The sequence below is a fragment of the Cherax quadricarinatus genome, chromosome 54 (assembly GCF_038502225.1).
Source record: "Cherax quadricarinatus isolate ZL_2023a chromosome 54, ASM3850222v1, whole genome shotgun sequence".
NCBI classification, from domain to species: domain Eukaryota; kingdom Metazoa; phylum Arthropoda; class Malacostraca; order Decapoda; family Parastacidae; genus Cherax; species Cherax quadricarinatus.
The window spans coordinates 23,739,024-23,766,784 of NC_091345.1; the positions used below are offsets into that span (position 1 = coordinate 23,739,024).

Consider the following 27,761-nt stretch of genomic DNA (forward strand, 5'->3'; position numbering starts at 1 on the left):
ATTCAAAATGGGAATTGACACAGTTACTTTTTGGTGATGATACTGTGCTTATGGGAGATTCTAAAGAAAAATTGCAAAGGTTAGTGGATGAGTTTGGGAATGTGTGTAAAGGTAGAAAGTTGAAAGTGAACATAGAAAAGAGTAAGATGATGAGGGTATCAAATGATTTAGATAAAGAAAAATTGGATATCAAATTAGGGAGGAGGAGTATGGAAGAAGTGAATGTTTTCAGATACTTGGGAGTTGACGTGTCGGCGGATGGATTTATGAAGCATGAGGTTAATCATAGAATTGATGAGGGAAAAAAGGTGAGTGGTGCATTGAGGTATATTTTTTTTTTTTTATTATCACACTGGCCGATTCCCACCAAGGCAGGGTGGCCCGAAAAAGAAAAACTTTCACCATCATTCACTCCATCACTGTCTTGCCAGAAGGGTGCTTTACACTACAGTTTTTAAACTGCAACATTAACACCCCTCCTTCAGAGTGCAGGCACTGCACTTCCCATCTCCAGGACTCAAGTCCGGCCTGCCGGTTTCCCTGAACCCCTTCATAAATGATACTTTGCTCACACTCCAACAGCACGTCAAGTATTAAAAACCATTTGTCTCCATTCACTCCAATCAAACACGCTCACGCATGCCTGCTGGAAGTCCAAGCCCCTCGCACACAAAACCTCCTTTACCCCCTCTCTCCAACCTCTCCTAGGCCAACCCCTACCCCGCCTTCCTTCCACTACAGACTGATACACTCTTGAAGTCATTCTGTTTCGCTCCATTCTCTCTACATGTCCGAACCACCTCAACAACCCTTCCTCAGCCCTCTGGACAACAGTTTTGGTAATCCCGCACCTCCTCCTAACTTCCAAACTACGAATTCTCTGCATTATATTCACACCACACATTGCCCTCAGACATGACATCTCCACTGCCTCCAGCCTTCTCCTCGCTGCAACATTCATCACCCATGCTTCACACCCATATAAGAGCGTTGGTAAAACTATACTCTCATACATTCCCCTCTTTGCCTCCAAGGACAAAGTTCTTTGTCTCCACAGACTCCTAAGTGCACCACTCACTCTTTTCCCCTCATCAGTTCTATGATTCACCTCATCTTTCATAGACCCATCCACTGACACGTCCACTCCCAAATATCTGAATACATTCACCTCCTCCATACTCTCTCCCTCCAATCTGATATTCAATCTTTCATCACCTAATCTTTTTGTTATCCTCATAACCTTACTCTTTCCTGTATTCACCTTTAATTTTCTTCTTTTGCACACCCTACCAAATTCATCCACCAATCTCTGCAACTTCTCTTCAGAATCTCCCAAGAGCACAGTGTCATCAGCAAAGAGCAGCTGTGACAACTCCCACTTTGTGTGTGATTCTTTATCTTTTAACTCCACGCCTCTTGCCAAGACCCTCGCATTTACTTCTCTTACAACCCCATCTATAAATATATTAAACAACCACGGTGACATCACACATCCTTGTCTAAGGCCTACTTTTACTGGGAAATAATTTCCCTCTTTCCTACATACTCTAACTTGAGCCTCACTATCCTCGTAAAAACTCTTCACTGCTTTCAGTAACCTACCTCCTACACCATACACTTGCAACATCTGCCACATTGCCCCCCTATCCACCCTGTCATACGCCTTTTCCAAATCCATAAATGCCACAAAGACCTCTTTAGCCTTATCTAAATACTGTTCACTTATATGTTTCACTGTAAACACCTGGTCCACACACCCCCTACCTTTCCTAAAGCCTCCTTGTTCATCTGCTATCCTATTCTCCATCTTACTCTTAATTCTTTCAATAATAACTCTACCATACACTTTACCAGGTATACTCAGCAGACTTATCCCCCTATAATTTTTGCACTCTCTTTTATCCCCTTTGCCTTTATACAAAGGAACTATGCATGCTCTCTGCCAATCCCTAGGTACCTTACCCTCTTCCATACATTTATTAAATAATTGCACCAACCACTCCAAAACTATATCCCCACCTGCTTTTAACATTTCTATCTTTATCCCATCAATCCCGGCTGCCTTACCCCCTTTCATTTTACCTACTGCCTCACGAACTTCCCCCACACTCACAACTGGCTCTTCCTCACTCCTACAAGATGTTATTCCTCCTTGTCCTATACACGAAATCACAGCTTCCCTATCTTCATCAACATTTAACAATTCCTCAAAATATTCCCTCCATCTTCCCAATACCTCTAACTCTCCATTTAATAACTCTCCTCTCCTATTTTTAACTGACAAATCCATTTGTTCTCTAGGCTTCCTTAACTTGTTAATCTCACTCCAAAACTTTTTCTTATTTTCAACAAAATTTGTTGATAACATCTCACCCACTCTCTCATTTGCTCTCTTTTTACATTGCTTCACCACTCTCTTAACCTCTCTCTTTTTCTCCATATACTCTTCCCTCCTTGCATCACTTCTACTTTGCATCACATATACTTTGAGGTATATGTGGAGTCAAAAAATGTTATCTATGGAGGCAAAGAAGGGAATGTATGAAAGTATAGTAGTGCCAACACTCTTATATGGGTGTGAAGCTTGGGTGGTAAATGCAGCAGCGAGGAGACGGTTGGAGGCAGTGGAGATGTCCTGTCTAAGGGCAATGTGTGGTGTAAATATTATGCAGAAAATTCGGAGTGTGGAAATTAGGAAAAGGTGTGGAGTTAATAAAAGTATTAGTCAGAGGGCAGAAGAAGGGTTGTTGAGGTGGTTTGGTCATTTAGAGAAAATGGATCAAAGTAGAATGACATGGAAAGCATATAAATCTATAGGGGAAGGAAGGCAGGGTAGGGGTCATCCTCGAAAGGGTTGGAGAGAGAGGGTAAAGGAGGTTTTGTGGGTGAGGGGCTTGGACTTCCAGCAAGCATGCGTGAGCGTGTTAGATAGGAGTGAATGGAGACGAATGGTACTTGGGACCTGACAATCTGTTGGAGTGTGAGCAGGGTAATATTTAGTGAAGGGATTCAGGGAAACCGGTTATTTTCATATAGTCGGACTTGAGTCCTGGAAATGGGAAGTACAATGCCTGCACTTTAAAGGAGGGGTTTGGGATATTGGCAGTTTGGAGGGATATGTTGTGTATCTTTATATGTATATGCTTCTAAACTGTGGTATTCTGAGCACCTCTGCAAAAACAGTGAAAATGTGTGAGTGTGGTGAAAGTGTTGAATGATGATGAAAGTATTTTCTTTTTGTGGATTTTCTTTCTTTTTTGGGTCACCCTGCCTCGGTGGGAGACGGCCGACTTGTTGGAAAAAAAAAAATGTATTTCTGCAACCATCACAGATGTAGGTGTCAGTGCATGAGGTAGACTCTTAGAAAAAGAAGTTTCAATATATTTTAACTGATAAAGCACTAAATACATAGGAGTCATACCGCAGCTATGGAATGAGGTGCCTTCAAGTTCAATCCAATAAAAGGATGATACATCCAGTTCCTTGGATCAAGAGGAGCCCTTCACTGGCACTACAAGGGTATCTCTCCTGTGGTTCTTTAAGTCAGCTCATACTCTGTCAAGTCTTCAAACAAAGTAGCCATGACATCTGTAATAATGACTTTGTTATTATTGTATTTTTGGAAAGCACTAAACCTGTAAGTCACTCATGGCAGAGGTGAAAGAGATGGTGGGAAGGAGTGGAGGTGTTGAGGGAATGTTATCAACACAGCAATGGTGTCAAAGCTCATGAAGAAAGGTGATGTCAGTTAAGTAATGGAAGAGTGCCAACAACATTGCTGGCACTCTGTGTTCACAGTGAAGGTGGCACTGTCTATAACAAGGGTCATATTATCAGTCTGCAACAAATCTGTCACATTCAGTCTATAATAAAGATGGCATCATCACAATCTGCAACAAGGTTGGCCTCATCACTGTCACACTTGATAAAGCTCTACACACAGTAGCTTTACCATGTCACATTTGACAAAGCTCTACACACAGTAGCTTTACAATGTCACCATGACAAAGCTTCACACAGAGTAAAACATTGTCCTCAGGAAAACATACTCTACAACCTGTGATTTTGTTCATCATTATCTTGTCTTCACAACATTCATTACAACCTTTCCCGAATAAGCATAAGACTGTGTATTGCTCTCGAATTTGTGAATCGAGAGAGAGAGAAAAACTATATGCAAAATAAAGTTTACGTGGATGTCGTCTGAAAAATACCAAATTGTTTTAGAATTTAAATTTAATTTAGGCAATGTGCTACACCAGACATGGTTACTATCAACCTACTTATCGTATTTACCTTATCAGTTATTGCACACTAGATCCTCGGTATTCACAAAATATTTGAGATTTAATAAATAAATACATATTTTGGTAACCCCCTTCGGTATAAATACTAAATGTAAAAAAGAAAAAAAACTCTATGGTGTTTCTTTTTTTTCGGGTCAACTGGCCTTGGTGGGAGACAGCCAGTTTGTTGAAGAAAATAAAATCAGACGTGTAAGCTAGCCACCCACAGTAATGGTGAACTAACAGCTGAAATGTACATAAAATATTTTGCTCATTTTCTTGTTATTAAGGTAGAGGAATTCTTATTTACAACTGCCACCTCAGTGGAGGTGTAAGTCAATGGTAATGCATACTGACAAGTCTATTAAAAAAAATGCATACAGTTTATGGCATTTTAGTGAGATGTTTTGTCTCTGGTAGGTGAGACATCTTCTCCATAAGCTGCCATAAACAGCATATTGTGTCTTATTAACAGCCTTAACAAAGGCTTCCAGGAAGGTTACCTTTGGACATACAGACGGCTTCCTGTATAACTTGACTTTTATCCTAAATAATTAGAATGGAACAAATTGACACAGCAACAACAAGAAATGATTCACAAATACACATACACTTCTTTGATTATATATACATTTCTCAGCATATTTCTTAATATTTCTTTCCAAATATTTCCTTCTTAACAAGTTGTCATTTCAATGATCACTGTACCATGTATAAATAACAAGACTTAAACAAGTCTTTACCACCTGTCTGTCCATTCAGTTTAATTAACCTTATGACTTTTCAATTTGTTTTGGAATAAGTACATTAAGAAGTCTGTTGGATATAAATATTACAATCCCTCATGTCTGGTTAAACTTAGAACTTCTTCAACATTTCATCTAATGCACAAATAAAACATTTTAAATTATATTAGTTTAACATAAAGACTCAACAAAGTTTGATCAGACTTACACATGTTACTCAACCTTCTCTCTGGGTGAGCTCATAGCCTCCTGAATTTTACATTTGATATCAGCAAATAAGAGTGTCCCACCAAACACCAGCGCTGTGCCTACCCAGTGGCTTATTGTGAAGGGATTCTGGAAGTATATGATGGAGAAGGTGAGTGAGAGAAACTTGCGTAGAGTGAGGATGAGGGTCACCGTCAGCGAGGTGCACTCCGAGGTCAGGGCAAACACTGAGCTGATGCACACGTATCTGATCGTGGGTTAAGGATCTTCAGTTTAGGATCTGCTTATCAATCGTACAGTATATTGTACTGCCTTATATTATATACATGTATGTAAAATAACCATAGTGAAAAAACAGTGAAATTCCAAGCATTTTCATGATTTCTCACATTATCACATCGTGAGAAATCACAAAAGTACTTGGAATTTCAATATTTTTTTTTTCACTGTGGTTATTTTGCATATTGTGATATTACCTATTTATTGTGATCTTGTATCTTACTATATACATCCATCTCACTATATATACATTCCATTCAAATTTCTTCAGTGTACAAACAAATATTGGGAAGAAGTGGGAGTTGTCACAGTTGCTTTGCAAATGACACACTTCTTTTGGGAGATTCTAAAGAGAAATTAAAAAGGTTGGTGGAGGAATTTACAAGGGCATGCAAAATAATGAAATTAAAATTGAACACAGAAAAGAGCAATGTGATGAGAGTAATAAAAATTCTAGGCAGAGAAAGACTGGATATGAGACTGGAGGGAGAAAGTACAGTGGCAGCAGGTGTATTCAGATATTTAGGAGTGGACTTGTCAGCATATAAGTCTATGAAAGACATGGTGAAACAGAGAATAGACGAGGGGTAAAAAGATGGATAGTGTCAAGGCATCTGTGGACAAAATACTTTATCTATGGAGGCAAAAGAAGGATTGTATCAGAATATATTGGCACTGTTATATAGGTGCGAGGTATGGGAGAAGAGCTGTCTGGAGGCAATGAAGATGTCACTATTGAGGGTAATGTGTGGTGTGTATTATGCTAAGAATTTGGATTGTAGAAATTAGAAGACAGTGCAGGATTACCAAACCTATATATAATTCAGATGACTCAGGAGAGGTTGTTGAGGTGATGGGTATTCAGAGAGCCAGGAGCAGCATAGGATGACCAAGGATGAGTGTAAATTAAGGGCAGAAGGAGGGAGGGGTAGAGGTCACCTCAGGAGGAGGTAAAGGAGTGCTAGGGGCTTGAATATCCAAGAGGTTGTGTGAGCAAGTTAGATCAGAGGAAGACAGGTGGTTTTTATGACTTGTGATTCTGTCTGAGTGTGAGCAAGGTAACATTTATAAAGAGATTCCAGGAAACTGGTTAGCCAGACATGAGTCCCAGAGGTGGGAAGTGCAGTGCCTGCACTCTGAAAGGGAGGGAGGGAGGGCAGTGAAGAAATTGCAGTCCTGAAGGTGGGAACATTTACCTTTGATATACCTCTGATGAGTTCCAAGAGTTTTTCTACTCCCAGAGCCTGGTCATGGGCCAGGCATTCCCAGTAATTTAAATGCTTTATTGACTCTATGTGGGCTGTAAACGATCTCTGTATTTCTTCAAGCTCTGAGTTTTCTACTCCCCTGAATGGGGATGTCAAAATTGAGCAATATTCCAAGTGAGGAAGCATGAGCAATTTAAAAAGTGTCACCAATGACATTATTTCCTTTGTTTTGAAGGTTCTCATTGCCCACCCCTTCATCCTCCTTACTGTCAAGATCTTTGTCTTATTATGGTCTTTGAAAGAAACGTCAGATGACATGGTCATTCCCAAGTCTGTCATATGCTCCTTTCATATGTTCCTTTTGAGTTCTTCATTCTTTCCATACCATGGAACATCATGTTGTTTTCCAGTGCCCACTGGAAAGCACTACTTATATCTTCATGTAATTTTTCAGTGTCTTCTACTGAAGTGACTTTCATGCTTATTTTAGTGTCTCTCGCAAATGATGATACAAAACTGTGATGGGTGTTTTAATCTATGTCTGTTTTGAGGATAAGAAACAGAAGAGGTGCCAGGACAGTGCCTTGTGGAACTGAGCTTTTTTTTTAATTGGCGTCGTGGGGAAAAACGGGCCCGGATGTATAAAAACCCATTCCCACATATCTTCCATCATGGAAAAAAAAGGAAAAAAAGGATGCTGTTTTTTTAAAAGGGTTAAATATGCTGAAAAAAAATAAATCACTTTTTTTGTAGATGTTGAAAGTTATTTTTTGGTGTGGATGCGAGAAACAATTGGGAGATAGTCTTATGGCGTCCCCCAGGAAAAAAGGGCCCTAGGCATTTTGCAGGGTAAAATTTGGTAAAAATTCCTGCAACTAGTGGTGATGGGGAGGGGTTTAAAGCAAAGGCTGGTTTGAAATTTAAAAAGGCGTCTGGCATACACAGTGTGGAAAAGGCATGGTGGGGCTGCCAGTTCTGAAAACCCAAGGGGCTAAAAAATATTTTTAATGGGTCGATGTAAACAGTAAAGGACTGAAACCTGAACAATTTCAATTGTGATGAAACAGGCCTCTTTTGGAAAATGCCCAAAGAGGACCTACATTACTCAGGAAGAAAAGGGCTCCCGGAAAACCCTATAAAGACAGGCTGATGCTAATGTTCTGTGTTTAATGTTTTTTTGGTTTAAAAGTGAAGCTTTATTTTAGTGTCCCAAATTCCCCAAAAAAAACCCCAAAGAGTGTTCAAAAAAAAACAATGTTATGAAAAGTAAATTGTTTTTTGGAATCTAATAAAAGGCATGGGCCCAAAGGGAAATTTTTTTTAGTGGTTAATAAAAATTTTGGCCCTAGTGTAAAGGGTTATCTCCTGGAAGGGGGTTGGATCTAAAAGGGTACCCCCTGTAAGGGGCAATGCACCTGCTCATCCCCCAAAACTTGGATGACCTAATTCTGAAGGGTTTGGGTTCATCAAAGTAAAGTTCTTGCCCATACCCTCCTCTCCTGGCCCTTTGGGCCCCAAAATCATTTCAAAACTTTAAAAAAATCTACAAAAGCAATGTTTTGAAAAGGGGCTTGAATGTGACCTCCCGACACTCCTTTACCCCCGAGATTTTTTGGAAAAAAAACCCGGGATTTTTTCCATTGTGGGCCCATGGGGGGCTTGGGAGGGAAAAAACTACAAAAGGGCTTTGAACTCTGCTTGGGAAAATTGTGGCCAGATTGTTCCACAAAAGGGGTTTTGAAGGGGGTTTGGGGGGGCCATATAAGGGCCCATGTCAGTTGCTTGAACTCCCATTGCCGCACTTTTTGAGGGTTCCCTGGGGTTGGATGTGGGGTTTGGAGGATGGAAGGGGTTGGGGACCACAACGAAGAGCTAACCCTGAGGGGTCCCAAAAAACTTGGGAAAAAGCAACAGATCGCTCAAATCTTCTGCAGAGGGGAAAAGGAAAGAGATGGAAGAAGGGGCCTTCTTCAGAAATTAAAATTTTTAAATAAAGGGGGGGTGGAAAAATTTTGGAGAAACATCACCCAAAAAGGATGTTGCAAATATCAACCCTTTTACAGTGGCGGAAATCTTGGCCCATTTTAGGAATTTTGAGATGCCCGAAACAGGCTCTGTGGACAGTTTTTGCGAGACAAAGGCTCCCGTGACTCTTTTTTATCCTAGTGGCCCTTGAAACAGAGAAAGTAACCCAAAAAAAATTGGTACCAGGTGCGTGGAAGGGGGTTCCCCCCTTTCCAAAAAGTAAAAAATCAATCTGTCTCCTTCTCGATCTTCCCTCACAAAAAAAAATGGCCCAAAAAGGTAAGGGGTTAGTCTGTTTTTTAATTCATCATGTGCCACTTCTTTTTTAATTTTATCTATATTTCATGTAAAAAAATTTTTTTTTTAATACTTCTGGGTGTCAAAAGGGGGATTAACCATTTAAATTTTTCCTTTTGGGAAAATTGATTAAGGGTCATCTTCCAATGCCTCCATAATTCTGTCATAGTAGTTCATCAGCAGCTGTGACAGGCATGATCATCCTGCTCTAAAACTGTGCTAGTTTGGATTATATCGATTGTGCTGACATCTCATCACTCTTATGAAGATTTTTATAATGTGGGAAGTAAGGGCTACTGGACTGAAATTTTTAGCTAGTGTTCTACTACCTCCCTTATGCAACAAAGCTATGTATGCACTCCTTAAAGTCTTTGGTATTTCACCTAGATCTAGGCTCTTTCTCCAAAGAATACTGAGGGCTCGTCCTAGTGGTACTTTGCACTTTTTTATAAGTAGGTAATTCCATGAACCTGGTATATGTGCTGTGTGAGTGAGCATGCTTTCAATTTCTTTTTCGAAATCTATGGGATTAGTACTAATATCAGTTAGTTGGTCTGCGCAGCCTTCTGACGGAATGAAAAATGTTACTGCATTCTCTACCTTGCTGTCATATAGTGGGTTGCTGAACACTGACTCATACTGCTCTTTTAGAATTTCACTCATTTCCTGTTCATCATCAGTATACAAGTCTCTTCTCAATGATGGTCCAATTCTACAGGGAGTTCTTAGCTTGGATTTTGCACATGAATAAAAATATTCTAGGTTTTTGCAATATCCTGGATGGCCTTTTGTTCCCTTTGTACTTCTTCTGTTAGGTATGACATCTTAAGCTTTTGTTCCAAGTCAGAGATCTCTCAGCTAAGACTGTCTTACCTTTGTTGCGACACATTTATGTTTTTAAGCAATTCGGTAACCTATTTTCTTCTTTTGTACCATCTATGGTATCTATATCTTATCTTCTGAGTTTCCTCAATGGTACATATTTAATAAAGACCCTCTATGTTTCTGTTTGTCTGTTTCCCAGGATATATATGAAAGCTCTTGGTTAGTACAGTGCCTGCACTCTGAAGAAAAGGCGAGCATATCACAGGTCGGAGGGTCATCTGAATTACGATGTCTGTGAGCTTCTGGCCAGACAGCTATTGCATGAATGATGGCAGTGAATGTATTTTCCTTATTCTCAAGTTACTTTACCTTGGTGAGTCAGTGTGTTAAGAAAAAAAGAGAGGTTTTCAAGGAGAGAGTGGGGCTCAAAGATATGAGAAGGCAATTCTAAAACAAGGAAGCCAATACTCTCACCACTGGGCCATATCGGTTTCAATCAAATTTATCCAACTATAAATATTTCCATACATAGTGGTGGCATAGGCCACTACTGTCACCACAAATGTTGATTTTTATGGACAAATCTTATTGAAATCAGAATATTATTATATTAATGGTATACAATACTGAGAATAGATGAACAAGTCATTAGTGCAATACTTGGTATCTTCATACAAAAGTGTTGCATGTACATTATTCAACTGAAGTCTGTATAGTTTATTGGTGAGAGTATTAGCTGTTATTAAAATTTTTATGAATCACTAACTTTAGGGACCTGAGCAAGATCTCATAGCACTCCTGTGGGCAGTAGATCTCTCCATAAAAAAATTAGCATACAGAAACATGTCTAGTTGGGTGAATCTTATTGAAGGTTGTGTCATCTGAGAGCATTAGCTTGGCAGTGTAAGAACTACCTTGCCATTGATTCAAGTACAACTTTCCTTCCTGAGTTGTGGTATATCACAGTATACCACAGTAGTAGGTTGGTAGACAGCAACCACCCAGGGAAGTACTACCGTCCTGCCAGATGACTGTGAAACAGAAACCTGTAACTGTTTTGCATGATGGTAGGATTGCTGGTTTCTTTTTTCTGTCTCATAAACACGCTAGATAACAGGGATATCTTGCTACTCCTACTTACACTTTGGTCACACTTCACAGACACGCACATGCATATATATATATACATACATCTAGGTTTTTCTCCTTTTTCTAAATAGCTCTTGTTCCTCTTTATTTCTTCTATTGTCCATGGGGAAGTGGAAAAGAATCTTTCCTCCGTAAGCCATGCGTGTCGTATGAGGCGACTAAAATGCCGGGAGCAATGGGCTAGTAACCCCTTCTCCTGTAGACACTTACTAAAAAAAGAGAAGAAGAAAAACTTTATAAAACTGGGATGCTTAAATGTGCGTGGATGTAGTGCGGATGACAAGAAACAGATGATTGCTGATGTTATGAATGAAAAGAAGTTGGATGTCCTGGCCCTAAGCGAAACAAAGCTGAAGGGGGTAGGGGAGTTTCGGTGGGGGGAAATAAATGGGATTAAATCTGGAGTATCTGAGAGAGTTAGAGCAAAGGAAGGGGTAGCAGTAATGTTGAATGATCAGTTATGGAAGGAGAAAAGAGAATATGAATGTGTAAATGCAAGAATTATGTGGATTAAAGTAAAGGTTGGATGCGAGAAGTGGGTCATAATAAGCGTGTATGCACCTGGAGAAGAGAGGAATGCAGAGGAGAGAGAGAGATTTTGGGAGATGTTAAGTGAATGTATAGGAGCCTTTGAACCAAGTGAGAGAGTAATTGTGGTAGGGGACCTGAATGCTAAAGTAGGAGAAACTTTTAGAGAGGGTGTGGTAGGTAAGTTTGGGGTGCCAGGTGTAAATGATAATGGGAGCCCTTTGATTGAACTTTGTATAGAAAGGGGTTTAGTTATAGGTAATACATATTTTAAGAAAAAGAGGATAAATAAGTATACAAGATATGATGTAGGGCAAAATGACAGTAGTTTGTTGGATTATGTATTGGTAGATAAAAGACTGTTGAGTAGACTTCAGGATGTACATGTTTATAGAGGGGCCACAGATATATCAGATCACTTTCTAGTTGTAGCTACACTGAGAGTAAAAGGTAGATGGGATACAAGGAGAATAGAAGCATCAGGGAAGAGAGAGGTGAAGGTTTATAAACTAAAAGAGGAGGCAGTTAGGGTAAGATATAAACAGCTATTGGAGGATAGATGGGCTAATGAGAGCATAGGCAATGGGGTCGAAGAGGTATGGGGTAGGTTTAAAAATGTAGTGTTAGAGTGTTCAGCAGAAGTTTGTGGTTACAGGAAAGTGGGTGCGGGAGGGAAGAGGAGCGATTGGTGGAATGATGATGTAAAGAGAGTAGTAAGGGAGAAAAAGTTAGCATATGAGAAGTTTTTACAAAGTAGAAGTGATGCAAGGAGGGAAGAGTATATGGAGAAAAAGAGAGAGGTTAAGAGAGTGGTGAAGCAATGTAAAAAGAGAGCAAATGAGAGAGTGGGTGAGATGTTATCAACAAATTTTGTTGAAAATAAGAAAAAGTTTTGGAGTGAGATTAACAAGTTAAGAAAGCCTAGAGAACAAATGGATTTGTCAGTTAAAAATAGGAGAGGAGAGTTATTAAATGGAGAGTTAGAGGTATTGGGAAGATGGAGAGGAAAATTTTGAGGAATTGTTAAATGTTGATGAAGATAGGGAAGCTGTGATTTCGTGTATAGGGCAAGGAGGAATAACATCTTGTAGGAGTGAGGAAGAGCCAGTTGTGAGTGTGGGGGAAGTTCGTGAGGCAGTAGGTAAAATGAAAGGGGGTAAGGCAGCCGGGATTGATGGGATAAAGATAGAAATGTTAAAAGCAGGTGGGGATATAGTTTTGGAGTGGTTGGTGCAATTATTTAATAAATGTATGGAAGAGGGTAAGGTACCTAGGGATTGGCAGAGAGCATGCATAGTTCCTTTGTATAAAGGCAAAGGGGATAAAAGAGAGTGCAAAAATTATAGGGGGATAAGTCTGTTGAGTATACCTGGTAAAGTGTATGGTAGAGTTATTATTGAAAGAATTAAGAGTAAGACGGAGAATAGGATAGCAGATGAACAAGGAGGCTTTAGGAAAGGTAGGGGGTGTGTGGACCAGGTGTTTACAGTGAAACATATAAGTGAACAGTATTTAGATAAGGCTAAAGAGGTCTTTGTGGCATTTATGGATTTGGAAAAGGCGTATGACAGGGTGGATAGGGGGGCAATGTGGCAGATGTTGCAAGTGTATGGTGTAGGAGGTAGGTTACTGAAAGCAGTGAAGAGTTTTTACGAGGATAGTGAGGCTCAAGTTAGAGTATGTAGGAAAGAGGGAAATTATTTCCCAGTAAAAGTAGGCCTTAGACAAGGATGTGTGATGTCACCGTGGTTGTTTAATATATTTATAGATGGGGTTGTAAGAGAAGTAAATGCGAGGGTCTTGACAAGAGGCGTGGAGTTAAAAGATAAAGAATCACACACAAAGTGGGAGTTGTCACAGCTGCTCTTTGCTGATGACACTGTGCTCTTGGGAGATTCTGAAGAGAAGTTGCAGAGATTGGTGGATGAATTTGGTAGGGTGTGCAAAAGAAGAAAATTAAAGGTGAATACAGGAAAGAGTAAGGTTATGAGGATAACAAAAAGATTAGGTGATGAAAGATTGAATATCAGATTGGAGGGAGAGAGTATGGAGGAGGTGAATGTATTCAGATATTTGGGAGTGGACGTGTCAGCGGATGGGTCTATGAAAGATGAGGTGAATCATAGAATTGATGAGGGAAAAAGAGTGAGTGGTGCACTTAGGAGTCTGTGGAGACAAAGAACTTTGTCCTTGGAGGCAAAGAGGGGAATGTATGAGAGTATAGTTTTACCAACGCTCTTATATGGGTGTGAAGCATGGGTGATGAATGTTGCAGCGAGGAGAAGGCTGGAGGCAGTGGAGATGTCATGTCTGAGGGCAATGTGTGGTGTGAATATAATGCAGAGAATTCGTAGTTTGGAAGTTAGGAGGAGGTGCGGGATTACCAAAACTGTTGTCCAGAGGGCTGAGGAAGGGTTGTTGAGGTGGTTCGGACATGTAGAGAGAATGGAGCGAAACAGAATGACTTCAAGAGTGTATCAGTCTGTAGTGGAAGGAAGGCGGGGTAGGGGTCGGCCTAGGAAAGGTTGGAGAGAGGGGGTAAAGGAGGTTTTGTGTGCGAGGGGCTTGGACTTCCAGCAGGTATGCGTGAGCGTGTTTGATAGGAGTGAATGGAGACAAATGGTTTTTAATACTTGACGTGCTGTTGGAGTGTGAGCAAAGTAACATTTATGAAGGGGTTCAGGGAAACCGGCAGGCCGGACTTGAGTCCTGGAGATGGGAAGTACAGTGCCTGCACTCTGAAGGAGGGGTGTTAATGTTGCAGTTTAAAAACTGTAGTGTAAAGCACCCTTCTGGCAAGACAGTGATGGAGTGAATGATGGTGAAAGTTTTTCTTTTTCGGGCCACCCTGCCTTGGTGGGAATCGGCCAGTGTGATAATAAAAATAAAAAAAAAAAAAATATGAACAAGAACATTATATTTAAGGTTTCACTTGGTAATTCACAAACAGTACAGCAACGTTTTCACAATGACCTACCACATTAAACATATAAAAAAAGGATACTGTGTGAGGGTGTTGCCCAGCAGGAAGAGCCACAGTTTTGGCACAGTGGCAAGGAATGGCACCGAGGCCAGCAAGGGCAGGGTTGGCGAGGAGTTGAACTTAACAGCATGAGTAGCAATACTGCTCCCCGTCAAGAGGAACCCCGGCAGTGATAACGCATGCTGAAACAATAAATTGTATTACCTCCCAAGTTGCATTATTAAGCACAATACAGCATATTAAAAACTTAGTACAACCAGTGCCTTCAGATTATTGTATGTCCTGTGCAGGAATACTGCACATGATTACTACACACTTCCAATAACTATTACAAACACTGTAAGAACAAAATATTTTTACAAAAAATTCCAAAAATGTCATAAACCAGTGTTTGAATTGTGTCAATGACTGCAAACTTTAGCCTTCTTGTAAACCAAAGTAATTATTCATCCAGTAGCTATGAGTAAGTTTTAAGGCTGTCCAATATGCTCTGCCTAACCAGGGGTTCTCCATAAAGTATGTTAATAATGCCAGCTATTCCTAAGTCAATTATATATCGTATTTTGTAGAAATAAACATTATCACTTCCAGACAAGAGTACAACCTCAGCAAAAATATACTGTGTACTTAAATGATAAATGCTTCATGTTACATACATGTAAAGGAAGTTCAATATTTACAAACAAATTGAGTTCCTGGTGTTTCAACTTACAAACAGATTGTGTTCCTGGTGTTTCAACTTACAAACAGATTGTGTTCCTGGTGTTTCAACTTACAAACAGATTGTGTTCCTGGTGTTTCAACTTACAAACAGATTGTGTTCCTGGTGTTTCAACTTACAAACAGATTGCATTCCTGGTGTTTCAACTTACAAACAGATTGTGTTCCTGGTGTTTCAACTTACAAACAGATTGTGTTCCTGGTGTTTCAACTTGCAAAGAGATTGTGTTCCTGGTGTTTCAACTTACAAACAGACTGTGTTCCTGGTGTTTCAACTTACAAACAAGTTGTGTTCTTGGTGTTTCAACCTACAAACAAGTTGTGTTCCTGGTGTTTCAACTTACAAACAAGTTGTGTTAGTGTTTAAAGTGAAGGCAGCATGTACTACAAGCAGTCAAAGAGAACTGACTGTACACTGTAGCATTTTCTGGTCACATTAGATCCATTATCATAAACTCGACCAACACAGAGCAGACAACCTACCTGAAAGTCATCTTGAACAGATAAGACTCGACAAGCATTTCCCCGCCAGTCAATTCTAGAGACAGTAATATGTTCTACATCTCCATGGAGATATGGAAAAGAATCCTTCCTCTGTAAGCCATGTGTGTTGTAAGAGGTTACTAAAATGCTGGGAGCAAGGGGTTCATAACCCCTTCTCTTTTATAAGCTACTACTAGTTGTACAAGAATGGTATACAATACCGACAAGATGAAATTAAGACACATGTGCAACATCTGGGTATCTTTATTGTAGACGTTTCATCATCCAGTGGCTTTATCAATACAAATTCCAGGACATAACTTGAAGACAGGAGAACTATGTACAGAAGATGAGGTAATCAGTCCCTCAACCTAGCAGTAGGTGCAAAGAGCACTGTAGTCATGGAGATTCTGAAACAGAAGCAAGGCGCCTGACGCTTATATAGTAACGTTAGGTGGAAATGGGATGAGTAGCAGACGAGGGCATAGTCACTGGTAGGCGGGATTCCCCAGTGGAAGTAGGTCCTACCCAAAGAGATGGGTTAGTTGTAGTAGTAGTTGTCGTAGCCGTGAAGGTTATGTACCATTCTTGTACAACCTGTCAGACACTGCAACATCATGGAATCTTGATTCTGAGGACATGTACATAACCTTCACGACTACAACAACTACTACTACAACTAACCCATCTCTTTGGGTAGGACCTACTTCCACTGGGGAATCCCGCCTACCAGTGACTATGCCCTCGTCTACTACCCACTAGCTAGCTACTACTAGCAAAAAGAAAACTTGATTTTCTTTTTTAGGTCATCCTGCCTCGGTGAGAGACGGCTGGTGCACTGGAAAAAATATGCGCTATAACCAGTGCAAAATTTTACAGATTTACAACATTCTAAACACTTTGAGCAGGCACATATCCCTGCTCTGTAGCTGCTAACAAGTACAGCTGCTCCACAACTCACAAACACTGATACTTAGAAGCAGGCAACCAATCAACCAATTACATTTTTTTAACTACAAAACACCAGAAACACAACTTGTTTGCAAGCTGAACACCAGGAACACAACTTGCTTGTAAGATGAACATCAGGAACACAGCTTGTTTGTAAGTTGGCAACTCTGCACAGCCCCATATGCACAAGCCTGAGTATATTAAGGTATAAGCATGGGAACTCACGATATAGAAGAGAGCTTCCCGCGATTGCTTGCCGTGGGTGGAATAGAGACATTCTTGGAAAATCCCCATGCGGGCAGACATGAAGAGTGCAAATGTGAGGAGACCGATGCCCATCAACCAGGTCACAAATTGAGAGATTCCAGTAGTAACCTCACCTTCATCACCACCCTCGTCCTGGAAAATATTAAATAGTAAGTAAAAAATATCTCATGACCACTGGTGGAACTCAGACTGTGTGGTTGGCAAGCTCACTTTACCCACCACAACCACTGACAGAACTCAAGACTGAGTGGCTCTAGACATTGAGCTCAGTCAACAGGACACTCTTGGACCACAAAAGTGTAACCCAGCACCTCAGATCAAGCATAAAGAAGATAAATGTACAATGAATGGGGGACTTTAATTTGGGAGACATTTTGCACAAACAGACGAGACTTTGTTTCACATGCAGATATGACTTCACACACAGACATGACTTCACACTCAGACATGACTTCACACACACTGACATAGCTTCATATCTCACTCACACTCTCCCTCTCTCTCACACTTACACTTACTCTCTCCCATGCACTGTGGTCAGGAGCTGTGACTCCAGTGCCAGAAGCTGTGAATCGATCTCTAGAACCACAAACAGGTGAATAGGTGAGTACACACACTCTCACATGCAATCTCTTGCACTTTCACACACTCTCACATGCAATCTCTTACACTTTCACACACTCTCACATGCAATCTCTTACACTTTCACACACTCTCTCTCTCTCTCTCTGACACACACACACACACACACATGCATGAATGCATACACAGGTTGTTTGTGAAGTACATTAGACTTACCAAGGTCTCAGCTGAAGCGAAGGTACAAACGGTGGTGCCAATGGTGATCATAATGACAGACACATACTTGTCGAGGGTGTAGCGTCGTCCTAGCACCACGATTGCCATTATCATATTGGCGATCAGTCCTCCCTGCCCAACAAAATTTTCAGATAGTCAAGGGTGCCAAAAAAGCATCAATCACCATGAAAATAAACAAAAGTATATATTACAATAGAGTGCACAAACAACCTGCACATAGGAGAAAGAAACTCATGATGATGTTTTGGTCCACTAACTAGTCACATGCTAGTTTGTATGTGACTAGTTAATGGTCCAAGTCGGACTGAAACATCATCAAAAGTATTTTTCGCCTATGTGTAGATTGTTTGTGTATTGTTCCAGCCACAGTATTGTGCCTTTTTATCCATTATGATAGACTGGATATGCGAGCAATGTAGCACAACGATGCAAATGTATGGAACAGATGATGGGTTATTGCAAACAGTAAAGAGCTTTCATGTGGATAGTGAGGCTCAGGTTAGGGTATTTAGAAGAGAGAGGGATTATTTTCCAGTTAAAACAGGCCTTAGACAGGGACGTACGATGTCACCTCAGGTGTTTAACATATTTTTAGGTGGAGAATAAAAAGCTACAATATTGTGGGTGGAACAAATGACCAAAAACCCACACTTAGGAGAGGAACCTCATGGTGATGTTTCAGTCCCTCCTGGACGACTGTCCTGGACCATTATAGTGGACAATGGTTCAGGATGGACCAAAATGTTGTCCTAAGCCTCCTCTCCTAATTTCTGGTTTTTGACAAATTTATTGATGAATCTGTAATAGATATGAATGTCAGGGTGTAGAAGAAAGGTGTGGGATTGAAAGATAACAATTTTAATACAAGGTGGAAGTTGTCACAGTTGCTCTTTGACAATGACACACTTCTATTGGAGGAATTTGGGAGGATATGTAAAAGAAGGAAATTAAAAGTGATCAGAAAAAGCAGTGATAAGAGTAACAAAATATCTAGGTAATGAAAGACTAAATATCAGACAGGAAGGAAGGAGTATAGAGTAAGTAAATGTGTTCAGATATATGAAAGTAGGCTTGTCAGCAGATGGGTCTATGAAAGACAAGGTGAACCACAAAACTGATGAAGTGAAAAAGGAGGTTGGTGCACTGAGGTATCTTTGGAGATAAAGAACTTTATACCTAAAGGCAAAAAAGAGGAATGAACCATAGTATAGTGATGCCAACACTGTTATATGGATATGAAGAATGAGTCTCATGTATATACTGCAGGAATAAGGAGGCTGGAGGCAGTGGAAATGTATTTGAGGATAATGTGTGGTGTGAATATTATGCAGAGAATTTGGAGCTTAGAGATTAGAAAGTGATTTTATGGACTGACAAGCTGCTGAAGTGCAATCAAGGGAAATTGGCTAGCTGGACTTGAGTCCTGGAGGTATGAAGTTTAGTGCCTGCACTCTAAAGGAGAGGTGGGGATGTTGTAATTTGGGGAGCCTCAAAGAGGCATTTTCCAGTTAGTGAATGGAAACCATTATTCCAATTTGTTTACTAAAATTGGCAATAACAAAGCAAATATTCTTTTTAGCAATATGCACCTGCAATGAAAGTTTGAATCCTATTAGAAACTGCATTTTTCAGTTTTCACACTAAAAAAATAATCTCATTTTTTTATAACTTAAAACTCTAATGAATCTTCCTTTAAGTAAGATATATTAGTATTTAAAGTTCTTACATTAAAGATTAAAGAGTATTTCAGCATGATACAGTGTTTGTACAGAGACGGTGACATTTAGGTGTGCACGCAGAAAGCTCCTTAGTATGCAAATCATTTCGGGCAAAATTAAGCCATGGAAGATATACAGTACCCAACAATATTTTAATAAAACTGGATAACTGGCACCTACACAGTCCAATAATAATAAAAAAAATTTCTCTACCGTAAGATACACCAATGCTGAAAGTCTGAAGCTAATCCCAAGAGGCATTGTCAAGTTATCACATGTGAACCTTGCAGGAGGAAAAAAAATTAACAGTCACTACATACATCCCCTTTAGAGGGATACCTATAGACACTGGAGAACAATTTGATACCCTTTTTGAGGGATTCCTATAAAAACACTTAAGAGAATAACTGGATACTCATGCAAATTCAGGGATTTAACTGCATCTGAGAGTTCAATATGATAATGTTATAAAATACTAACAAGTTGATAAGACACAGGTGCAACAGTTAGGTACCTACACAGTTGGCTTCTTCAGTCAGCTACTGAGGAGTCAGCAGAAACAGTAGAGATGTGAAGACAATGTAATCAGTCCATCAGCAGCAGAAGTATGATCCAGAGTGCTACACAGTGTACTACTTTGATGTATGTAATGCAAGTTTGATATCCAGAGGATGGAAAGTATTAAGATTTTCCAAATTAGAAAGTTAGGAAGGCAAAGCATGTACAGGAATTTTCTGGCTTTCTCATCATTTCCTTGCTCAGTTATGACTTATTAACCCTTTCGGGTTCCATGGCCCGTATGAAGCCCACATTTAAGTGACTTTGAAAGGTCATGGGGTTTCATCAGGACACATGAAATTCTCGATATTGCCTATAGCCAATCAAGGGAACTCATCATCATCCTCAAGTACCCAATCAAAGAGTCCTGACTCTTTCCCACAGGTAGTAATGAATTAAGATATGAAGCAGCATACTTCCAGACATGGGAAAGCATAGTTCCCAATCACTCACAATAGCTCATAAGTAGGAATAATGACAGCTGAACTCATTTTAAGACAAAGAAAGTTATGGCAAAAGTCACAAGAGTAAAAAAGGTCTTGGAAAATGCCAATCTATAGCACGCTAGAAACGCATCCAAATCCCTCCATTATTTCACTGACCGAAGGCTCTAGGATTAATGCTCCAATATAGACTCAAGCATTGTCTAAAGTTTCCTGGAGATGTCATGTTTGTGATCAAAGAGTGGTGTGAATATCATGCAGAGAACTACTAGTATAAAAATGAGGTAGTACAGTAGAGCCCCCATATCCACTATTCGTTATCTGCAGTTTCAGTTACCCACAGTTTACTGTGGCTCAAAAATACCTCTTAATTTTGCATAATAATGGCCCCAAAGTGCAAAAGTAGAGAAGCTGGCAGTTCTTCAAAGATTAACAGACACTGTGAAGTGCTTCCTATCAGTGAAAAAGCGATAATTCTCCACTTACTGTGCATAATTTATCAATTAAACTTTATAATAAGTATGTATAAGTATGTATAAGTATAAGTATGTATGTATGTATTCTGAGCACCTCTGCAAAAGCAGTGATAATGTGTGAGTGTGGTGAAAGTGTTGAATGATGATGAAAGTATTTTCTTTTTGGGGATTTTCTTTCTTTTTTTTGGGTCACCCTGCCTCGGTGGGAGACGACTGACTTGTTGAAAAAAAAAAAAAATGTATAAGACTTTTATATAGGGTTTGCTACTATCCACGGTTTCAGTATCCAAGGCAGGTCCTTGAAATGTTTACCCCAATGGATATGGGGGTCATACTGTATACTGTACAATAATCCATGAGGCAAAATAGGAGACAATGAGGTCATTTGGCTGCAGTTGACTTTCTTATATACCTCCTTTTTATGGTAAAAATTTTCATAAATGCAACTGAAAAAGTAGAGCACTGTATCTTGTACTATAATTTTTAAAGGGGTGGACTGGTAAGCTAGCAGAAGGCCTCGGTATTCATATGACTAAGACCAGCATCAGGAAACACTTGTCCTGTTTCCTGACAAACTTTATCTAACCTAAAAACACTTTGCAAATGCATAGCACATTCTATGAAGGTCTTTCCATGTGCTGTTCAATTTTGGATGTCCTCTTGCAATCACATTTATAAAAAATGGCACTATATAGAGGAGCTTCATAAGAGAGGCGACTGTATTTAGAAATGATGTGATTAAAAGTACCCGCTAAGGCCAAGCTGACTCACACTCCGGAAGATCATGTGCAGAGGCATAGAGATGTTGAAGCCGAATGCCAAGTTATTGGTGACATTAACAATGAAGAACATCACCACCAGCACCATATAATCTCTGTAAAGATAAATACATGACATTTACCAGAAGAGTTAACAAGTGCAATCAACCTTCCATATAATGAACTTAGGAAGTATGAAATAAAACCCACTGGGATAATAGATTTGTAAATAACAGGCAAGGTCCTTCGGTTGCAGAACTGTTCATTACTGTTACAGAAATACAATCTTTTCTCTTTCTTTTCTTTCTTTCAACACACCGGCCATATCCCACCAAGGCAGGGTGGCCCAAAAAGAAAAAAAGTGGGCTTGAGTACTGTTTCTTATTTTTTTAACCTATCAACCCTCTCCTACTGAGGCAGGGTAACCTGAGAAAGAAGATACACTTTCACCATCACTCACTCTGTCATCGTCTTGCCTGAGGTGTGCCAATACTATTTTTTGCAGCTATGTCATGTCAAGGGGCCCAGGTGATGCTGCTACTGACATTTCTGGTTCATTTTCTCTTTTTAGCTTTATCGAATGCATTTAAGTTAGTGTCTATTCATTTGGTATACGTGTAATGAGTTCTTATATATTTTGCACAATTTAGTAAGGAAATGTGACTGATATATTTACAATTTTGACATGTGCATAAGTGTATATGTGCACATGCACACTTGGTCCAGTAGGCCCACATTAACCCTGCCATACTCTTCACATGCTCCAAGTAAACTAATTAACCCTGCCACACTCTTCACTTGCTCCAAGTAATAACTAACATAATGTGACATAGGTTATACTGGAGTAATTTTGACCTGGTAGACTACTAAAATAACTGATTGGCCAATCTGGAGTTGTCTGAAACATAACACTATTTTTCCCATATGCTTTTCACTTCATAATTAATCTCCATACACTGCAACTTTCACGAACGTATCCAGCACCTTGTGAGAGTATTTACTGTAAACAATTTCAGGAGTGAAGAACGAATATCAATGAATGTACTTTCCTGCAAAGAGCGAAGCACAAAAATAACATGTATAAACCACCCTTCCTATATGAACTGAAGAACAAGAATAACAAACATGAACGCACCTTCCTACCAGGAACAAAGAACAGAAACAACACATATGGACCACCATATCCATAACAAACAATGAGAACACTGACTCACCTGATTGGAACAATGTTCTTCTTACGGCCAAAGTCTGCAGTAAATATGAAGCCTTCTAGAGAGATGAAGACAAACTGAGCACAAGTGATGATGTTACCAGAGCCCGGTTCATCTCTGGAAATAAAATACAGTATAAAGTACACGGGTTTATAATACTATACATTATACAGTATATGGCTTTATAATACAGTGGAACCTCAAAAATCGAACTGCTCCCAACACAACCAATTATGTAAGTGTATTTTTGTAAGTGCTTTTATAAGTGTATTTTTGAGGGTCTGAAATGGACTAATCTAATTTACATTATTCCTGATGGGAATAAATTCATTCGGTAAAGGCACTCGAACAGCCTTCTGGACCGAAGAAAGTTCGATATTTGAGGTTCCACTGTACAATACAGTATATGGCTTTAAAATACAATACAGTATATAGTATCTGATTTTATAATACAACACACCATACAGTACCTGAATACATAATACAACACATAATACAGTACAGTGGTACCTCGAGTTACGAACTTAGTTCATTCCAGAAGGCTGTTCAAGTGCCGATACCGAACAAGTCCGTTTCCATAAGGAATAATGTCAATTAGATTAGTCCATTTCAGACCCCCAAAAATACTTACAAAAGCATTTACAAAAATACACTTACATAATTGTTCGCACTGGGAAACTCGAGGTACCACTGTACTTGACTTTATAATACAATACACCAGACAGTACAGTGGGCCCCCGCATAACGATTACCTCCGAATGCGACCAATTATGTAAGTGTATTTATGTAAGTGCGTTTGTACGTGTATGTTTGGGGGTCTGAAATGGACTAATCTACTTCACAATATTTCTTATGGGAACAAATTCGGTCAGTACTGGCACCTGAACATACTTCTGGAGTGAAAAAATATCGTTAACCGGGGGTCCACTGTACCTTACTTTATAATGCAACACACATTACAGTACCTGACTTTATAATACAATACATACATACATATATATATTACTAGCATATTATTACTAGCATAAAGGAAGTGACAGGTGTTAGTTATATGAACAATGGTATAGCAAGGATTTCAAACAGGTGGGGAGAGGGGAGGAAGGCTTAAGTCAGAACTTCATTCAGGGGAGGGTTAAGCCAGAATTCCAATTTAGAGGGGGGGGGAGTGTTAGGTCTTAAGCCAGGATTCCAATCTGAACGGAGTCTTAAAAAATCATAAGATGCTTAAAGAAATCAAAGCATTCGTTTTCAAAAACATAATTTTCAGCAAGTTTGAGAAATTTCTCAAACTGCATATCTTGCTTTTGTGGCCAATATAATACAGTGAGAATTAGCCATTAATTGAAAAAAAAGTGTTTTTCATCTGGAGGAGGGGGCTCTCACCCCAGTAACCCCCTCCCTATGAATGTGAAGTAACAGTGACACATGTTAACACAAACAACACTGACAGGTGTTACAGACAAGTGTTCAGTTGTCATGCACGACAAATTATTCAATTTGTTTCTCAGCATTTATCAATCTATCTATCCATATCCACTGAGGACTACTGTGATTTTCTGTGTATATCAATGTCATCCACAGTGTAAGGGTTAAAAGTAACTTTATTCACGTACAGGTACACATAAATACAGTTATATAAATTATCATAAATAGCAGCATATGCGTAGATCACCCAGGATAACCCAAAAAAATCAGACAAAATTGCTTATTTCCATTAGGATTCTTGTAATAACTAATTGCTTAAACAATAAAAGGAGATATACTAAGAATAAGGTAGAGTCATTTAAATTAGTATTAAAGATAGAAGGGTGAAATCCATGAGATAGATGGTGTTTGCAACAACAAGGTGGCTCAACTTACTTGATAAGAAGCTCAAGAAAGACAACGTTGGTGCAGCAGCCGATGAACACAAACAAAATGGGAATCACTGCACCCATGATGATAGGACACTGAGAGTAGGTCAGTTCTGAAAGAGAGAGTATTGTACAGCAGACCCTCGAATTTCGTAATAAATCCGTTCCAGAGAGTGTGACGAAAGTTGAAATTTACGAATGGTGAAATCATTTTCCCATAAGAAATAATGCAAATCCAATTAATCCATTCCAGACACCCAAAAGTATTAACAAAAAATATTTTTTTACATTAAATATAGATTTACATACAGAAAACAATGAGACATCAAGTATGTATAAAACAATAACAACATTTAGGATATCTGCTTAAAATATTTGTTATGTTATTTTTATTAATAATATATGCATAATATAGGTTTTTATATTGTTATTATATTCCTTAATGTGTGGATAATCAAGCACACAATGTTCAAGAGAGTGACCATAAGGCTGACCGCATACTTTGCTGTCAGATTAGCAAGAAAGGAAAACATTTGTACAACATCACTGTATACACTAGCTATTCTTCTTAAACTGGCTTCAAGTGCATCTAATATAGGAAAAAAGGATTTTATCCTAATCTTATCTCTTGAAGAGAGTTCATCTAAGGCATCAGGACCAGGTGCATCTTATTATTCCCTTGCTATTTCCTTACTCTTTGTCTCCTTGTGACAGTTCTGTAATTAACATTTGGCAAGGTGACTTTTGCTTGTTGCTCAAGCTCATCAAAATCTTCTCAAATTTTCCTTCAAAAATCCTGACATGAACTGTACAAACCATGCACAAGTACTCAATAACAGTTCTGATGTCTGAATGGCTTTACTGACCCCGGGAAAATGACCTAGCACATGGATCAAAATATGCAGCATAAATACAAATTTCAGTTCTTCCATTTTCTGCTAAAGATTGTTAACTTGAATAACAAAAAGGCACAATACCATGACTGGAACAATACACAAATAACCCACATATAGGAGAGAAGAGCTTACGACGACATTCCGGTCTGACTTGGACCATTTACAAAGTCACACTAACACAAAGGAGAGAAGGAGGGAGCATATATAGGCTGGCAGACAGGGACAGAACAAGACAGGTAGTTGAGGAAGATAAGTAGTAGTGGGAGAGGTGGTAGTAGTAGTGGAGTCAAAGATAAGAAAGAGGAGCACTGCAAAGGAGCTAGGGGCTCACTAAGGGTGAGGAAGGCATCTACAGAGACAAAGCCAGGACTAGGATTCATACAAAGAAAGTTGTGTATAAGGGAGGATTCAACCAGATGGTGACTGTGAAAGTTAGACGTAGGGAAGACAGTTTTATCAGAAGACCAGTCAATAGGATGACTGTGATCTCTGACATGACAGAAAAGAGCACTGTTGGTGTCAGCAAGCGTAACACTATTTTTGTGCTCCCTGAGTCTGTTAGAAAGAGAATGGCCATTCTCTTTCTAACAGACTACTACCTCTCCCACTAATTCTCATCTTCCTCTACTACCTCTCTTGTCTTGCCCCTGTCTGCTGGCCCATATATACTCCCTCCTTCTCTCCTTTGTATTAGTGTGACTTTGTAAATGGTCCAAGTCGGACCGAAACGTCATTGTAAGCTCCTCTCTCCAATGTGCGGGTTATTTGTGTATTGTTAGCTTAAAGCCTGGTATCAGCCTTGTCATTAGCATCAGAATACAAATGACTGAGGCCTCAGTCAACTTATCTCTCTCACTGTTTTCCTGGAAGGAGAAAGTCAATACAAAAATCATTGCTGTTGTCAAGTTATTGGCTTACAACAGCATTATTCTGAAATGGAGTGCAAGGAATATTACTGAAGGGATGTTTAGAAACTACAGTGCATTATGGCAGAATGTGTAAGAAAGGCCTATGACAGTGTGAAAAATATTATACACCTAGCTGGAGGCTTCCTAGATTTTGAAGCCCTAGGCTATATATAAGTCTGGCACTGCATCAAGGCTGATATCTTTAGAAGTTATTGTTTATAGTGTTGTTGAGAGCATTTTAGATTTGGGTGTGAGATGACAAAAGTTGTGTTGTCGGCTAAGAGAACAGGTGTAAGTTGCTAAGATACATTTGGAAGATAAATGATGTACTGGAGGGCCCTGCTGAAACATCAGGTTAGGTTCTAGGCTACTGCTGTAAAGCAAAAATCACTGTAAAGTGAATCATAGCTTTCTTTTCCACTTTTAAATGCATATAAAAGCCTGATAACATGTTTACACTATCATATTAAGTGAGCAATAGAGCCAGACCTAAAAAATGCATACACAGTACACACATTATTTACCTTAAAATATTTTCATCCTTATCTTATAGTGAGTGGTGAATATATTTATTGTAGGAAGTCTGAATAAATGAAGAATGGCTGTAAATGAAAACTGCTATATATGTATTAGGAATACACTGTAAACCAAAGCTCTGTAATGGGGTCTGCCTCTATAAGGAAAATCAGAGGGCCAAGTAAATTTATTTAAGTACAGGTAAACATAAATACAGTTACACAAATTATCATACATAGTAACATGTGTAAATTACCTAAAATAGCCCAAAAAAGTCAGACAAAATGACTTATTTCTAGTGCCCTGTGGGAAGCTTATGTTAATAGATCTTGTTGATGAAGTTATGCCCCTGTTAGAGATATATTAATGTCTGTTAGTAAGTTCAGACTTTATCTATGAAAGTGATAATATAATGATCAAATTTAAGGCGCAGAATGCTGTGGTCTACTCTATCAAAAACTTTCCTAAGGTCAATAAAGAGGCCTAGTGGATAGTCATTATTTTCTAGAACTGCATAATGCAAGTCTAGCATTTCGTTGACTGTATCATTAGGGCTTTCATTTGTTCTGAAACCAAACTGGCAGAGGTTCAGCAAATTCCATTATGCTAGAAAAAGGTATAATCTTGTGTATTAATTTTTCGAAAATTTTG

General features: G+C 39.2%; 1 protein-coding gene across 1 annotated transcript in view; it reads right to left on the bottom strand.

The window, feature by feature from the left end:
• Window positions 1-2,050: 2,050 nt before the first annotated feature.
• Window positions 2,051-27,761, bottom strand: part of LOC128699161 (UDP-xylose and UDP-N-acetylglucosamine transporter) — a 27,475-nt gene continuing 1,764 nt past the window's right edge. The window contains exons 2-8 of the mRNA XM_070096749.1: window positions 24,798-24,903; window positions 22,941-23,054; window positions 21,740-21,842; window positions 17,753-17,884; window positions 16,913-17,086; window positions 14,555-14,715; window positions 2,051-5,486 (exon numbers count right to left, since the gene is read on the bottom strand). Coding sequence (XP_069952850.1) covers window positions 5,246-5,486; window positions 14,555-14,715; window positions 16,913-17,086; window positions 17,753-17,884; window positions 21,740-21,842; window positions 22,941-23,054; window positions 24,798-24,874 — 1,002 coding nt within the window. The 5' untranslated portion in view covers window positions 24,875-24,903 and the 3' untranslated portion in view covers window positions 2,051-5,245. The remainder of the gene's footprint in view (window positions 5,487-14,554; window positions 14,716-16,912; window positions 17,087-17,752; window positions 17,885-21,739; window positions 21,843-22,940; window positions 23,055-24,797; window positions 24,904-27,761) is intronic.